The sequence below is a fragment of the Meira miltonrushii genome, assembly GCF_003144205.1.
Source record: "Meira miltonrushii strain MCA 3882 unplaced genomic scaffold FA14scaffold_1, whole genome shotgun sequence".
NCBI classification, from domain to species: domain Eukaryota; kingdom Fungi; phylum Basidiomycota; class Exobasidiomycetes; order Exobasidiales; family Brachybasidiaceae; genus Meira; species Meira miltonrushii.
This window is the reverse complement of record NW_020289943.1, coordinates 2057665-2073891: the sequence shown is the minus strand read 5'-3', so window position 1 is coordinate 2073891 and position 16227 is coordinate 2057665. Positions and strand designations below refer to the sequence as shown.

The 16227-nt window shown below is 44.1% G+C and overlaps 8 protein-coding genes across 8 annotated transcripts; 3 read left to right on the top strand and 5 right to left on the bottom strand.

The window, feature by feature from the left end:
• The first annotated feature begins 547 nt into the window (after positions 1–547).
• On the top strand, positions 548–2467 carry FA14DRAFT_159435 (uncharacterized protein). Its single transcript, XM_025498212.1, has one exon. The coding sequence runs from the start codon at positions 789–791 to the stop codon at positions 2112–2114; it is 1326 nt and encodes a 441-aa protein (XP_025357640.1). The 5' UTR covers positions 548–788; the 3' UTR covers positions 2115–2467.
• On the bottom strand, positions 2236–3762 carry FA14DRAFT_183423 (RCC1/BLIP-II; the record flags this gene model as incomplete). Its single annotated transcript, XM_025501318.1, has 1 exon — positions 2236–3762. The coding sequence occupies exon 1, from the start codon at positions 3736–3738 to the stop codon at positions 2236–2238; it is 1503 nt and encodes a 500-aa protein (XP_025357639.1). The 5' UTR covers positions 3739–3762.
• A 107-nt stretch (positions 3763–3869) lies between these two features.
• Positions 3870–6008, top strand: FA14DRAFT_159434 (ATP-dependent DNA helicase). Its single transcript, XM_025498211.1, has one exon. It carries the CDS (start codon positions 3917–3919, stop codon positions 5933–5935), a length of 2019 nt encoding a protein of 672 aa, XP_025357638.1. The 5' UTR covers positions 3870–3916; the 3' UTR covers positions 5936–6008.
• FA14DRAFT_159433 (uncharacterized protein) lies at positions 5969–6848 on the bottom strand. Its single transcript, XM_025498210.1, has one exon. It carries the CDS (start codon positions 6830–6832, stop codon positions 6041–6043), a length of 792 nt encoding a protein of 263 aa, XP_025357637.1. The 5' UTR covers positions 6833–6848; the 3' UTR covers positions 5969–6040.
• Positions 6849–6947: 99 nt separating this feature from the next.
• Positions 6948–8463, bottom strand: FA14DRAFT_159432 (uncharacterized protein). The gene is made up of 2 exons (XM_025498209.1): positions 7861–8463; positions 6948–7659 (listed from the first exon to the last, which is right to left on the bottom strand). The coding sequence occupies exons 1-2, from the start codon at positions 8413–8415 to the stop codon at positions 6997–6999; spliced, it is 1218 nt and encodes a 405-aa protein (XP_025357636.1). The 5' UTR covers positions 8416–8463; the 3' UTR covers positions 6948–6996.
• Positions 8464–8764: 301 nt separating this feature from the next.
• On the bottom strand, positions 8765–11065 carry FA14DRAFT_141477 (acetyl-CoA synthetase-like protein; the record flags this gene model as incomplete). The annotated part of the gene is made up of 3 exons (XM_025497137.1): positions 9283–11065; positions 9159–9220; positions 8765–9095 (listed from the first exon to the last, which is right to left on the bottom strand). Exons 1-3 carry the CDS (start codon positions 11044–11046, stop codon positions 8765–8767), a joined length of 2157 nt encoding a protein of 718 aa, XP_025357635.1. The 5' UTR covers positions 11047–11065.
• Positions 11066–11284: 219 nt separating this feature from the next.
• FA14DRAFT_13142 (uncharacterized protein) lies at positions 11285–14854 on the bottom strand. Its single transcript, XM_025496933.1, has one exon. It carries the CDS (start codon positions 14625–14627, stop codon positions 11415–11417), a length of 3213 nt encoding a protein of 1070 aa, XP_025357634.1. The 5' UTR covers positions 14628–14854; the 3' UTR covers positions 11285–11414.
• An 887-nt stretch (positions 14855–15741) lies between these two features.
• Positions 15742–16178, top strand: FA14DRAFT_115165 (uncharacterized protein; the record flags this gene model as incomplete). Its single annotated transcript, XM_025496095.1, has 2 exons — positions 15742–15791; positions 15866–16178. Coding segments are annotated over 2 exons (363 nt in total), but the record flags the coding sequence as incomplete, so codon positions are not given.
• Positions 16179–16227: the final 49 nt, after the last annotated feature.

Below are 16227 nucleotides of genomic sequence, written 5' to 3'. Positions count from 1 at the left end.
ACGACAGTGGACACTTCTCATAAGGAATCACCTGGCATATGAACTTACAAGAATAAGCAAGCCAGCTATATTATGGCGTATACAACTTCATTCTTGGCATTGTTTAATTTGAAAGTAAGTTTCTTTCCAGAAATTTTATCAAATCATTTCCACTTCCCGAACCTCTCTCGTAAAAAAGGGGCTCAGGGTCTCAAAGAAGCGGTTGAAGCGTACTTATGGCCTTTCTTAGCATTATCCGTCCATTTTGCAAATCCATCTTCCCAGAGGTTCTCAGTGTTAAGATACGATATGAATGGAGGTTAAAGTGCTATATGAAGATGGTCAACTTCGACTTGAAGCAAGCTAGAGGCTTCTGAAGGCTTAATGGACCCTGTTTCAAGATGTGTAATACTTTTTTGATTACATACCCCATCTGTTTGTAACCCTCATCACGCAATACTTATTGACGTTTGCGTTATCCCCGGATATGCATGTAAAGTATGATTCATGCAAAGGCTAAATAAAATCAACTTTAAACGCGACAAAAAAAGGAACGGAGCCGCGGTATGATTTCCATTTGCCTCAGACTGCCCTTATATGCGAGCTTAATTTTCTTGTTTGGCAGCTTGCAGCATTAATTTCATCATTCCGGATTTAAACTCAATTTCTCTCCTCATCACCATTCCACACCTTTTACCCGGCGGTGCACTTAGGTCCGATAGACATATAAATAGACAAAGCTTTCGTCTTGCTTTCACTCTCTTTTACGCAAACAGCAATCAATTCAAGACTCACAACTATAGACAATCATGTCGCCCGCACCAATCGCATCAACGTCAGTCACTCCAACACCTGGCAAAGCTCATGCAGGTCATAATCAACATGGCTTCGCAACAAAGGCTATTCATATTGGTTCAGAGCCATCAGCTGAAACAGGTGCTGTAATCCCAGCAATCAGCTTGAGTACAACGTTCAAACAAAAATCCGTCGGTGATTTCACATATGAATACTCAAGATCTGCAAATCCCAATCGTGATGCATTGGAACGTGCACTTGCAGCATTAGAAGGAGGTCGTTATGGATTAGCATTCGCTTCTGGAAGTTCAGTAACGGCAACAATCGTTAGTGCGTTACCACCCAAATCCCATATCGTCAGCGTGAATGATGTTTATGGTGGCACTTATCGTTATTTTACCAAAGTGGCAACCGTTGCTCAAGGCATTGAGACAACCTTCGCAGAACTTGCAAGTGCAGATTCAGAACTCGTCGAACAAAACTTACGTAAAGCAATGCGTCCTGATACCAAGTTGGTTTGGATCGAATCTCCTACTAATCCAACTTTGCGTTTGATTGATATTCCATTGGTTGTCAAAGTTGCCAAATCTATCAACCCTGAAACGACTGTCGTTGTCGATTCAACATTCTTGTCGCCTTGGTATCAAAACCCACTCTCTTTAGGCGCTGACATCGTAGCACATTCGATCACAAAGTACATCAACGGTCATTCAGACGTTGTGATGGGCGCTTTGGTTACAAACAATTCAGCATGGGTTGAAAAGTTGAAATTCTTGCAAAACAGTATCGGTGGTGTACCTTCTGCATTTGATTCTTGGTTGGCTTTACGTGGAATCAAGACATTGGCTGTGCGAATGCAAGAACATGGTTCATCTGCTTTAATCATTGCTAAAGAATTGGCAAAACATCCTGCTGTGAAAGAGGTGATTTACCCTGGTTTACCTTCTCATCCTTCTTTCCAACTTGCTCAACGTCAAATCTCACCAAGAGCATTCCAAAAAGCAATCGCACGCGGTAAAGCAAAAGGTGACGGAGTAGAAGCAGATGGTTTCCCATACGGAGGAATGGTAACAATCCGCTTAGCTTCTGATCCACATGATGATCAACCGGCAAACAAAGTTTTGGAACGTTTGCAAATCTTTACACTTGCTGAAAGTTTAGGTGGTGTTGAAAGTTTGGTTGAACAACCAAGCAAGATGACACATGCTGCCGTCTCACAAGAAGATCGTGATATTTTGGGTATCGGTCATAATCTCATCCGTATCTCTGTCGGATTGGAAGATGTGGAAGATTTATTGGCCGATCTCGATCAAGCTTTCCGCGCCGCCGGTTTGGCTTAGAGAAGAGAAAAGAGGGAGGAGTGAATTTCGATGCTTAATCTTGTATATTATACATACATACATATCCCATAAATCTAATGTAGATGCGATTGTAAACACGCTTGCGAGAGATTGATATAGCTTACAGTTCAACTTGAATGAACGTCGTTCCACAACCAGCCCATACATTGACTGGCCTGGCATATCGAAAGGTTGGATGATCTACCAAATTTTCTGATTCGGGTGGCCAAAGCTGGATCGGCGTATGTCGATCATCTTCGTCATTCGTTGCTAGGTTTCCATGTTCGTTCCACCCCCATCCTATCACGCGAGCCTGTGGAGGAGAAGTATGGGAGACCAACAGAAGTGCTACATGTTCACTCCCACATGCAAGCTGCACAGATTGCAGCGCAAATCTATCATGATCTGCATCGTCGATCAACAGTCTATGTATCGGACCCGATTCAGTCTCATGCAACGGCTTAGCATTGCCTGTACCGAGCTGTCCCTTTGTATTGTTTCCACAACATCTAAGTTCAATTTGATTTATACTTGTCTTGTCAGACAACACGAGAAATGTTCCATTCCACGTCGCACCGAGTATATCTGTCCTGTCCCATTGCACTTTCTCGATCGATGGAAGGGCATTCAACGCACATTGTTGATTCCGATTTGATCCAAAGCTGAAAAGGCCATGCTCTTCTTCGACTTGATCAAATCCACACGAATCAATGCTTGAATTTATTTCCCATAAATGCGGGATCAAAATCACAGAATGTTCTTTACCTGCTGCCAAATGAGCCAAACCTCTTCCTTTCACACTTCCATCCCTCTTACTTCGCCATCCTTTGATCACTCTTGGTAGGCAAGCCAAGGCAACTTTACTTCGACTTGAGATGGAAGTGTTGGTAGTCTGCACTTTTCCAACTTGTCCATGTCGAGAAGCTCCCCAGCCGAGAAGCCAATGTTGATTCTGTACCGAGTCCATTTCGCTTCTTGCAGAACAGGCTACGATCGTATGACGCAGACCGCATGCGATAGATCCGATCTGTATTCTTGTTGCTCCACTCTGTTCTTTTGGAACGCACAAAGACCGTAGATCAATGATTTGTGAACAAGTCTTTGCATCTTTGCTTCGCGGATAGCCTAATTGTAGAAAATCATTGTTGATCCCAAGCACCAACAGCAGATCATCTTGCTTGCTTTCGATGTCTTCCAGAACAATCAGCGTCCAGTCCCAGCCACATTCCACCGATTTAGGTGACCATGCGCTGCTGTCGGTTGAATGATGGCTGTTCTCCAAAACATCTTCAATATTCAACCTCGTAAACGTAAGCAATGGCATCTTGTCGTCCTCTTTTTCCTCATACCATCTCCAATGTGCCGGACCTAATTGACCGTCTGCGCCACTTCCACACACCCAAACCTGCCTGCCTTTCTCCTCATCCTCTAAGATTGCTACCGAATGAGCTGCTCCACTAGAAAGTTGAACGATTCGTGATCCGATAGCAGGAAAAGAGTGATAAGATTGTTCGTTGTCTATCGTACACCTTTGCCAGATATGGCTATCGTCAAGGTGTCCTAGACCCAATTGACCGGCAGAATTGGATCCTGCTGCAAATAAGACATGACTTTTACCTGTCATATGGTCTACATGGTTGTCGAGAAGAGAAGTGTTTTATTCACGTCATTGACTGGAGTAGCGCCGTATTTTTAACTTTAATGCATAAGCGTGCGTGCGAATGTGTTGCTCTCCACCCAAGAAGAAACGAAAGAGAAAGGAAGCATATATGCACACTTTTTCACCACCATCATCGCTCAGCATGGATTTCAACGATGGAGTGGATGCATTGGAGGAAGAAATTCGAAATATAGATGCTGAGATCAAGCAGCTACAGAAATTGAAAGCTTCTCTAGTGAAAAAGAGGAATGCTCTCCAAGTGAATGGTAGTAGTCAAGGTCCATTCGCATCAACCTCAGCGGCTGTGCAAACGACGGATTATTTTACCGAACGTTTCGAATGGAGTGGAGAATTATTGCCAAGAGCAAGAGAAGTTTGGGGTATTCAAAACTTCCGGTCTGTTCAAGAGGCCGTTTGCAATGCTGCTATTGCCGGAAGAGACATTGTATGCGTCATGCCTACTGGCGGTGGTAAAAGCCTGTGCTATCAATTACCAGCTCTGATCAGCGTTGGAGTGACCGTTGTGGTCTCTCCATTGATCTCATTGTGTATCGATCAGCTATGGCATTTACGTGAGGCAGGCGTTTCTTGTGAGATGATGTCGAGCACCGAAAACAAATACGAAATGACCGAAATCATAAAGCGCCTCAAGGCAGGCGCAGATGAAATGAAAGTCTTGTTTGTGACACCTGAGCGAGTCGCACTGTCAAAAACACTTCGAACTGCGTTACAAAAATGTTACGAGAAAGGCAGACTTGCTCGTATCGTGATTGACGAAGCACATTGTTGCAGTCAGCAGGGTCACGATTTCCGACCGGACTACAAGAAATTGGCAATCCTACGCAATATGTACCCAGACGTTCCGATCATGTGTCTTTCGGCAACGTTGACAGAACGTGTTCTGAACGATATACGAGAAATTCTCGGACTTCCTCCAGTGGTGGATCCTTCGAAAGCACCCAAGAAAGGAACTCTCTACTTCACTGCACCACTATATCGCCCTAACCTGCATTATTCCGTCTTGCCTCGTCCAAGTGCAGCGGCACAGGCAAATCAAATGATTGTCGACTGGATCACCGAACGCCATCCTGGCGAATCGGGCATTGTGTATACGCTGAGCAGATCAGAAACACAACGGATGGCAGATGCATTACAAGAGTGCAGTGAGGGAAAGATTCGAGCTTCCGTTTATCATTCTGATCTTGTAGATGCACAAAAGAAGCAAATTCATCATCAATGGCGTGAAGGTGTCATTCATGTCGTCGTTGCCACGACAGCATTTGGTATGGGTATCGATAAAGGCAACGTGAGATTTGTGATTCACGCAAATATGGGCAAATCTCTCGATTCGTACTACCAAGAATCGGGAAGAGCAGGTCGAGATGGGGCAGATGCAGATTGTGTCCTTTTCTATCGTCCTTCCGATGCAGCACGTCTTGCTGGCCTTGCAGCTACTGATCATGATGGTGATCTAAAGCTCAGACCGATGCTCGAATATGTTCACAGCGTCGCTTGTCGAAAGATCATTCTTGGGAACTACTACAAAGGTCAATATGGCGATGATGCAGCTTGTGAGAAATGTGATAATTGCTTGAACAAGCCAGCGGAGAAAGACGTCACGCAAGAATCCTGGAAGCTCTTGAAAGTTCTTCAGGATGCATATGAGAGCGGTGCGAGGATTACAATGGCAGGTCTGTGCGATCTTGCAAGAGGTTTGGGAAATGGAGAATTCACTACCGCTAGCAGAGGCGGCAAACGAAAGGCTGGTGGAGTTGCAAGTTTGGACGTGAAAGGTTTAATCGGAGAAAAGGTACTTTTAAGTAAAGATGACGCCGAACAAGTGTGTGTTCAACTTTACTTGTCCGATTATATCGCATTCGAATTCACTCAGAATGCTTATTCGATCAATTCGTACGTTAAACCAGGCCCGCTGATCCGCCGAGTTACCAGACAGGCACAGAGTGAATGCCCAACAATCATGGCCACCATTCCTGCAACAGCCACCAACAAAAGACGGAAGACAAAGGCGACACCGTCGAAGCGAGCAGGACCATCCAGTCAGGCTGGGCCATCAAATGGAGCAGGCTCAGCGATTCAAGTTAAAAAACCGAATCTTTCGAGTGATCCTATTGAAGTGGAAGATAGCGATTTAGAGATCTAGAGTAGAGTAGTTGTGTAGAGTAAACCTAATATTGTACAGTAGCATTAGCATTTTTGTAAATTAGCATACGATATCATAATAGAAATACACATAGGAAGATTTGGACTAATACCTATGACGTTGACCAGTCAATTCGCCAGAATAAAAGCAAATGCATTGAACGTCTAACCAATTCCTTAGGATTTCTTTCGATCGTAAACCTTGAACGCCTGCTTTTTTGGCTAAAGCGCTTACTTCTTCAAAAGGAACAGGTTCAAAAAGTAAAATTCGCCTGTAAAGATTTTCGTCTGACATGAGTGCATCGTGTAATTGTTGTGAAATTACCGCAGGCACGTTTGCCTCAAATGCGCCGTTTCCTTTAGGTATGTTTCCCAAAGCGGCTGCTTTTTTTGTCGTTGCTTGCCTGGCTAATGGTTCATCATCACTTTCCTCTTCCTCATCATCATCATTGTCTTCCCCACTTTCATCACGATCGGATGAGAACAAAGATGATGTATCTCCCACTTGAGTGTCTTTTACTGCCTTTGCTTGTCGTATTGCTCGATAGACACTTTGTAGTTGTTCAATCATCACTTTTCGACTTTTTGAAAGCCTTAGGCCGTATTTGTTTATTTGTTCTCGCAGCTCGTCTATGCTCATGTTGGCCATTCGCGCTTCGGCGTTTTGATCTCCTTCATCTTCGGTGTGATTCAATACTACTGGTGCTATACTCTCGTCATCTTCCGAATGATCCGATCTTACTTGTGCTCTGTTCCTTTGTAGAGACGCACTTTTTCGATCTTTGTTGTGATGAGCATTTGTTCCTCCTTCTCTGCTTCTGGACGGACCTGCTATCGATGGTTTTGACGTACCATTTTGATCTGTACCCAGCCTATCTAGTTCATCTAATAGTCCCATGATGTTTTTGTGATCGTGATGGGTGTGAATAACAAAAGTGTTGATTTAATCTTCTGCAGAACAACAACAACACTTTACGCGCTCTGTCACGCGCTACGCCCTAGGCAACTCAAAGAAGGTACATCGATTGATTGATTACATACACATGGTAATACATACATACATCACTTTCTCTTTGATCTAGGTGCTTGTCCGTTCTTAATCTTAAATGCCATCTTACGTTTACGGTTAGACTTGTATCTTTTACGTAAAACAGCTTCTCTTGCTTCATCTTCTGCAATCTTTTCTGCATCAAGTTTGGCTTTTTGTGCAAAGATTTCGGGTGTTCTTTCTCCTGCTTCGATACGTTTTGCTAATTCGGTACGTAAAGTCCATTTTTCATCCAACGCTCTTCGTTTATCACGATTTGCTTTACGTTGTTCAGCTCTCTTTTGATTACGTGCCAATCTTCCTGCACCACTGTAAGATGTCGGTCGAGAAGACATATCAACAAATGTGATCGGTGATCGTGTTGAGCTTTTATCTTTTTGTCCTTTGATATGAACGCTTTCCAATACAGGTCCTTTGCTTGCAGGTCCTCCTGTTGGCATCTTGCGAATCCGTTCACGTCTTTCTTTTGATTCTTGACGTAAAGCAGGCACAAGTTCAGATGGTTTGTTTGCATCTGATTCTCCCAGTCCGATTTCCTCAAAGATTGCACCTCCCATAGTGCCGGCGGGTATTGTACTCAAAGCGTCCAATTCTTTTTGAACGCCTGCCGAACGAGAGCTCTGCGATCCTAGCAACTTCTCCATCTCTTTCTGAAATGGTGTCTGTAAAGCTTTACCCTGAGATTGAAAGAAAGATAGTAGTACGTTTGGTCAGTATCTCTCTTCAGCTAATGTATGCATTCGCCATGGCAATTCAGATAAGATTGGGTAAATTATAACCATGTATGTATGTCTTCAAGACTAATCGAAAATTTATAATGTTTCATCTTACGTTCCCACCCAAAGCCTTTTATGCATGCATTCATTTTCACTACTCACCTGTTGTTTGAATTCTTTCTCTAATGCCATCAATCGTAAGATAGCCAAAACTCTTTCTATCGGTATACCAAATTGACCAGAAAGTTTTCGAACATTATAAGTCGAAGGGTTAGAAGTGTGTAATTTCCACATGTCTTCTTTGGTTGCATGTGCAACGGGTGCTGGAGGATTAAAAGAAGGATTGAGCGGAAAAGGTGTTTCGCCTATCCAGAACGGTCCTTTTGATCCTGGAGGTGGACGTTCATATTGTTTTCCGATCGAATTTCTCCAAACAGGATAAGGTGGTAGGTTATCACGTCTTCCAGATGTCCTTGGACCTGCGCTGGGTTCTGAAGCACCCTCTCCCATCGCGCCGTATTGATGACCAGCTTCGACTGAGGTTTCAGCTTGTTGTTCAGAAGAAGTCATGGAAGTGGGTGCAGGTTCGGCAGATTGAAGTGAAGCGGATTGATGAAAACTTCTTCTAGAGCAAGAAGCACTTGTTGAAGAAGTGGAAGCCAAAGCATATTGAAAACTTTGACCAAGCCGCGATCCGTATCGTGTGAGATGAGCCATCTCTGCAGCAAAGATGGTGTTCGATGTTGTGAACTGAGTGATGATTTGATAACCCGGTCGTCCGATCAATTTTGGCGCCTCTTTCGGATCTTCCTTCTTAACTTTTTACAAGTGAAAGGCAAAAGTTAGAGGATAAAACACGTGACAAAAGACATTCTGACTTAAGCAGTTGAGTCTAAGTTTGATTCTGAACACTGCGCGCGCGCCTAGACACACGCTTTCTCTCTTTCGCACACTTCAGCAAACACTCAGACTGGCATGGCTGACTGATATGCCATTTGTATTGGTTGGCCATGCAATTGACTGTTCAATGTCATATGTTACTGTTTTAACTGCGTACAAGGCCTTTTCACGGCTTCTTTTTCGCCCTTCCCACTTCCCTTTCTGCTAAATCTTTTGCCCATTTCCTCAAAATTACTTTTTGAACCTTTCCAGAAGCCGTTGTCGGCATGTTTTCTTCAACACCTTCTCTTCCCAAGAACCAAACCCAATCAGGCGCACATTGCGGTGAAATTTGACTTTTGACATGGGCACGAACGTTGATTGGTGTCAAAGATGAAGCGACATCCCCTGAAAGATGACTTGCTACACTGATAAATACACCAACCGTTTCTCCCATCTTTTCGTCAGGAACAGCAACTGCTGCTGAGCTGGTAACTCCGGGTAGTGTATCAATGCAGCTGTAGGGGCAATATCTTGATAAGAGACATGGCATCTATACGAGAATAGTCATTTGAACTCACTTCTCAATACTTGTTGCTGTCAAATTTTCACCTCCTCTGATAATCATATCTTTCACCCGTCCCTGCAAAGAGAGAAGGTTTGTCAGCATTTCATATTGGTGCTTTACCGTCAACATTGACTCACTCTGATCTCCGTGTATCCATCTTCATGAATTACCGCTAAATCGCCCGTTCGCATCCAAGTAATCTCGGGTTCATCAGGATGCTTTTGCAATACTTCATCTGTCTTTTTCCCATCATTCCAATATCCGCCTTCCATGATCAAATACCCTCCAGTACACAATTCACCAACTTGACCGACCGGAAGTGCTTTTCCACTTTCATCTTCTGGATCGACAATCTTTGCATGAGCATGTGAGACGATCCTTCCGACCGTTTCACATCGAGATCGTACTGGTGCATCCGTATCACATGCAAAGCTTACAGGACTGGTCTCCGTCATTCCATAAACGACTGTTTGTTCTTTTGCACCTAAAAGGTTATCATCCATAAGTGCATGCATCAATTCAATCGGGACTGTAGATCCACTTGTGAATCCTGTTCGCAGGCAAAATTCCCACTTTTCATCAGGATCTATTCCATACTTTTGCGTTAATTCTTCATCCCATTTCCCATCCCTTTCTGCCTCTCTCACCCTTCGCAAGATGTCCAATTCGGCAATGAAGTGTGCCGGCACACCATGAATAGCAGTTGCTTTCTCTTGTGATGCAGCCCGCAATGTACGAACAGGTTGAAAGCCTTCTGAAGGATACAAGATACACGATCCTCGTGACCAGGCAGCCAGATTGCCCAGCGTCAAACCGAAGCAGTGAAACAAGGGTGGAACATTTGTCAAGATGTCTTTGTCTGTCAAATGCATGACGTTTCCCAACATGATTCCATTGTTGACCAAATTCCTAGAAGAAAGAGAAACGGCTTTTGGTGCTCCAGTCGTACCACTTGTCAGCTGCAAATTGATTATATCCCTACTGCTTATACCTTCCTCTTCTTCGCTATGAACTCTGTCTCTTCCACTTCCTGAATCTTGTGATAGAAGCAAAGAGCGATAATCAATCCCTCTCCCGTTGAGTCTTTCTAGAGCAGATTCAAATGTGTATCCTTTTTGCATCCCCAGCACACTTTCCGATTCCCATCCTTTCGGCCTTCCAGTCAGATTATCGACTAGGACAATGTGCTCTAGTGTCGGACAACTTTCATCTTGAAGAATAGTTCTGTCACCTTCAGAGCCACTACCAGAAGCCAAAGAGGGCAAAATAGCATGTAAGTTGTCCAAATAATTCGATGACCGCAAAGAAGGAACGATGAACAAGTACTTTGCTTCCACATGATTGAGAGCTCGTAGCAGCTCTTTGGCAGTATATGAAGGATTCAAAGTGACCAAGATCGCACCAATGAATGCCGTTGCAAATTGTAATGATGCCATATTAGAACTATTCATCATCAAGACCGCAACCCGATCTCCTTTACGTACACCTAGCGATCGCATTCCTCGCACTAGTTTACGTATATGCTCGTCCATTTCTCCAAATGTCCATCGGATGCACGAATCGTCAGAAGCTTTTCCAGTATTGCTTATGTTATGATGATTTGATGGCTCATGTCGAACGATCAGTGCGGGTCTATCCTCGTGCTTCCTTACACGTTCTTGCCAAAATTGTGCCAAAGTGGCTTCGGGGAGTGGTTCTTTCGTTGGTCCTGACACGCGGGAGAGCAGTCTACCTTGCTCATCTCGCTGACTTGGCTCTTGTCCATACGTATGGAGGCTTCTTGCTGCACTAGCTATTCGACCTCCAAGAGAAGTATTCCTTGAACATGATGGCAGGAGGTATGATATTCTTCTTATACCACATATCTTCTGCCTGCCTCCTCTCAGAATAGCTGTCATCATTATCTTTCTCAAACAGAGATGATGATATTTACAAATTAAGAACCTTAAAGCATCACATCTTGATCAAGTGCCAAGTGAAATGTGACCTTATTGTTTACCCCGGATAAAGTCTTAACTTTAATTGCAGGCATGCATTCTGTCTGTGTCTTCGCGTGGCTTAAAACGGCACCGGAAAAGCCGGTCAGTGGGGGGACAAAGCGCTAAATCTTCTCTTACCCCGCATTCATATAAGGCACACTTTAAAATGAAAAAGGTATAAAATTCCATGATCAACCAGAATGAGTTTGAAATGTTCCAGAAGAATACGAAGTACAATATGCAAAAGAAAGAAAAATGCAAGGCAAGGCTTTGAGACATAATAAAAGTTGTCAAACCTGCATGACAGAGAGAGCAATAACACCATAAATCGGTAAGATCAAATTATCATTTTGATTGGAAATCCCTTCAAATAAGCCAAGGATGATACTTGCAATGCCAAAGCGTACCAATGAAAAAGGCGCACACCATCCTATCAAACGTAGAAAGATTGCACTTGCAAAGATGCTTACGATAAATGCAACACTGCCTTCCAACGTTTTACCACTGTTTGGCCATCGAACGCGACCATATCTTCTACCGATGATACTTGCTAATGCATCACCAACGCCAAGTACCAAAACACCAATAAACATCGAAATGTCCACGTCTCCGCCTTTTGTCCAGTTGGAAAGATGGATGTCCGGAAGAGAAGGAACGCCTAATTGATGATCATACCAATTGAATGTGCCAAGCACGGTAGTCCAAATGGATTCGTATGCATCTGCCTTACTTCCATTCGATGATATGATTTGTTGAGATAGTGTTTGACCTGCTTTTGTACTTGTTCCATGCAAACCATCGATCCATAAACCACCCGCACAACCAGTTAAAAGGTAAAAGTGCGAAAGAATGACCGGCCCGCTATCCTTATGATCGGTAAATTCCGATAAAAAGATATGCAAAGCAGCACCGAAAGGGTATAAAGCATAATAACGGACATATTCAGCAAAAATAAAAACTGAAAATGCTAAACTGAAAGCCAAATGCATAAATGCAGGATCGAATGCGATTCCAGGCGCGAACATCAAAACGGCCAAAGCATGAAAGAATTTCCTCCTTGCGTTCAAGCTCAGATAAGCGGCTCGTTTGGGGAACAATTGGTTTGCTGCAGCTGATAGATCTCCTGAAGCACTACTTGCCATAGATTTCATCTTTGAGAAACCTACTTCCAAAGGCTCATTGGCGGATGAGCCTGGTGCCCCGACCGGCGTTGCTCCAATACGACCTGCATTGACGGTTTGATGATTCGTTGAAGAATTACTGATCCCGTTTGCGTTGTTTGATGCCCCCGTTCTGATTCTGAATCGTTTTCCACTCAAAACCGTCGCTTGCCAACCGACAACTGTGATGCTTACCAAACCTATCCAATACGCAATCAGTACAGGTCTGCTCCACCATCTCTGTCCACTAATGACAAAATTGAACGTCCAAAGCCATGGATTACGTTTGTCCAATACCCAATATACCCACAATCCCAAAACACCAACAACGTAAAGGGCAGAGAAAAGGTAAAAGAAAAAGGCCAGCAAACGTCTATGCAAATCACGTTTATGTGGCCATCGTAATCTGTGAACGGGCTTTTGTGCCAAATGTCTTGACAGGTAAAGCAAGGGCGAAAGTAAGAATCCGATCATAAACGTACCCACAACGAGTGCTAGTTGGAATGTAAGCAAAGGCGTTGGCCTTCGAAACGTTTTCACATATGGTGTCATGCCCGGTAAAAGCCTTGCCGTTGTCAAGTTCAAGGCTTCCATAGCCAATGTCACACCTACACTTGCCACGATCGAGAGCTCTCCCAAAGTAAAACTTCTTCGCCCCAATTGAGAGACCGTATAAAGATTACTCTGGAAGAATAGTGTGCTTGTCAACAGTTCGCCACGCGTAAGACCGGTCCATAGTCTAATCCCAATCCACGAGAATGCTTCTCTCAACAAAGTGAGTGAGACTGAAAGAACGAAGGCGAATTTTGTGCAACTCCATAGCCGCTTCCACGAGCTTGTACTGATCTCTTCCGGCTTGCGAATGTACTTTGTCGCTAAAAGATGGACCAATAATGTCGTAGACATGGCAGTTTGTAAACTTAGAAGCGTACAACGAGACAATGCCAATGCAGTCATCGTTGGATGGGGTACAGTGCGGTTGCCCAAGACCAAAGCTGGAGTCTCTACACGCCAAGGCGGGAAAGGCAATCCATCTCCAGATGCTAGACGTTGAGCAGGTCTATCCTCCAACGAAGCAAACAGACAAGTCACGCCTAACAACGGACCAAGCAAAAGACCCAACATCGCACCATCATCTCCACAGGCACGGTATTGACGTAGATGTGTTGCCCAAATTGAACCATTTTCGTTCTTGTTGCGCAAGAAAAGATAATAAATTATACTTCCTACCACCAAGCTCATCACTTCGCATGCGTGCGTCTTTGTGGCTTCATCCGCATACGTGTACAGCCTGTATGCCATGATCACACAGGCTCCCACAAGTAAAGCCCCTTCAAAGGTGGCATTGGACGGCCATCGTAGACGTGCTCTTGCCCAGGCAGTCTCTGCACTTTTTCCATTAATTCCATTTGTTGCTTTTAAGTTTTGTTGAGATATCCTGCTTAGCCCCAAAGTGTTCATTGCCGGATATTCGCTTGATTCCAATTCTTTCTCACGTTTTGTCGGCGTGGAAGGACAGCTGCCATCTCGCGCAGAGTTTAGCTGCAAGGACCTTCTTCGAGGCGATGACGTTCTCTCTGCGCTATCATAGGAATATCCTGATCTTTGTTGTACTTGCAGTGACCCTGTATGCGGAGTGATTGGCGTTAAACGTTTAGGGGGAACGTCCCAATCGAATGCTTGCCGTTCAGAGCTTGAAGCGTCACTGCTACTTCCATCATCTATTGTCCGTCTCCTTCCAGATTCTGATGGTCCTGCTGCATATGTAGTACTGGTCTCTATTGCTGATAGTCTCCCTATCGAATTCGCTGTATCGTCCCCCACTTCGTCTGTATCAGCATGCTCAACCTCCTCTATCTCGTCATCGTCATCTTCATCGTCTCCTTCTTCACCTATGCCAAACATTTTAGATCTTGAAAACATGTCGGCTTCATGTCCACTTCTCCCTCTTCGGACTGTAGGCCTAGAAGAACCCGGTGCTGATTCTCTGCGCGACTTGAAGCTATGATCATTCCCGTTCTGCAGGTGAAGTTTTCCGGACGATTGAACGGAATCTCGAAATCTTTTTCTCTCGATCGAATGCCTTCTAGCTCCGTCCATTCCATTGCCTTGCGATGATGGTCCTGTACGATCAGAACGAACAGGCAAAGAAGTTCTTCTTGCATGCTTTCTTGGACGATCAATTTCTACCGGTGGCGGATTACGTAGAACGGTAGGTTTGAGCATATTGGCTAATGAATCGTTTGACCATGTTTTCTGTAGATTAGATGATGCTGGATTTACCTGCATCAAACGAGAAGATGACCCATGGGAACCGTTCAAGGATGTATTTTGTCGTGACATTTGTGCGGAAATGTTATCCCTGTTGCGTTGGTTCTGTCATTTGAGATTGTGGAGAAAGGATGAAAGTGTTGAATTCGTAATGCTATAAGAATGGTTATAGCTTTCTCTCTTGAGGTATTGTCGTATGATGATGGTGTCTATTTTGTATATGAATGGTAGAAGTGAATGTTACTTCACCCATTCAATATCCTCCACGTTTGTAATGAATGATTCGAATTTAAGAAATGTTATTTTTGTCGCGTTAATAGACGCATATCTCACAATGAGCGGCGGCTTCTTTTCCGAGCGAGCTATCAGTCGCGGCCCGCCTGGAAAAAAGAGAAAAACGTGGATGAATGCATAATGTGTTATGTACACCGGCGGGCCATGGAGGCCGTCTTTTGTTTAAGCATGAAATTGGGAAAAACAAGATTGACCGCGGACGTGGAACAAATGACGTTGGAATGGATAAGATGATCTTCAACGAGAGATAAATTGCCGAAGTCATTGTTCTTCAAGGAGTGAATAGACTCAGACTCCCTATTACGGGAAGCTGTTTTTAAACAGAGGAGGAGTTGGGTGCAGTTAATACAGTGATTGGCGCAGCGCAGCGCAGAACACAGCGCTAAAGGAGGATAATTCACTGGACATGTATGCGTGAACAGCATTTATCTCAAAAATCAAGAGAGGTCATCCGTCCATCACCTTCATCGGTATCACTTTATTCAAAAGACAGTGACTTCATTCTCTGATCATCTTGGCCTCCTAGTCGTCGACCTTATTAGTCAAGATGATTGGGAGATACGTGCAATTGTTCTTGCTGGCCTCAATGGTGCTACTGCTACCTTCGCTCTTTTATCTTTCGAGACAGCATCAAGACTACAGCATTCTAAAGGACTACTCGTTAATGCAAACACATTCCTACAAAGAGAATGATAAAGATTGGAAACAACTATCAGAACAGAACAAAGTACAAGGATCGCAAGGGCATGGACCTCCTCCTGCTTTAGACCCAGAAATCGCACAGGCATGGAAGTTCAGTAATGTGTGGCATGGACTAGGATTGGGTAGCAAACAAGCAGAATCAGAAGCAGAAAAGGCAAAAGCGGCACTCTCTGCTCAAGCAGCACAACCTATCGTATCTCAAGGTGCAATCATGCCAAAAATGACAAATGCTACAGCAAAGTGAGTGACAGTTGTTTTCTCTTTAATCATTCCCCTGAAGTACACCCTCTGACATCCCCTCTTTTTACTCATAGAGCTGAGCTTGGAAGGGCAACATGGCGTTTCCTGCATACAATGACATTACGATTTCCCGAAAAGCCAACACAATCAGACAGAGAAACACTTCTACGATTCATGAACGACTTTTCGCGTTTGTATCCTTGCGGTGAATGTGCTGAACATTTTCAACAATTGCTCAAAGAGCTACCACCACAAACTGCAAGTAGGATGAATGCAGCGTTGTGGCTTTGTGCAGCACACAACAAGGTCAACGAAAGACTTGGGAAGCCGGAGTTTCCATGTGATAAGCTAGATGAGACGTACGATTGTGGATGCGGAGATGATACCAAGTCATCATCGAGTAGCGTTCCTCTTGCTACTTCTACAGGGGTCTAAG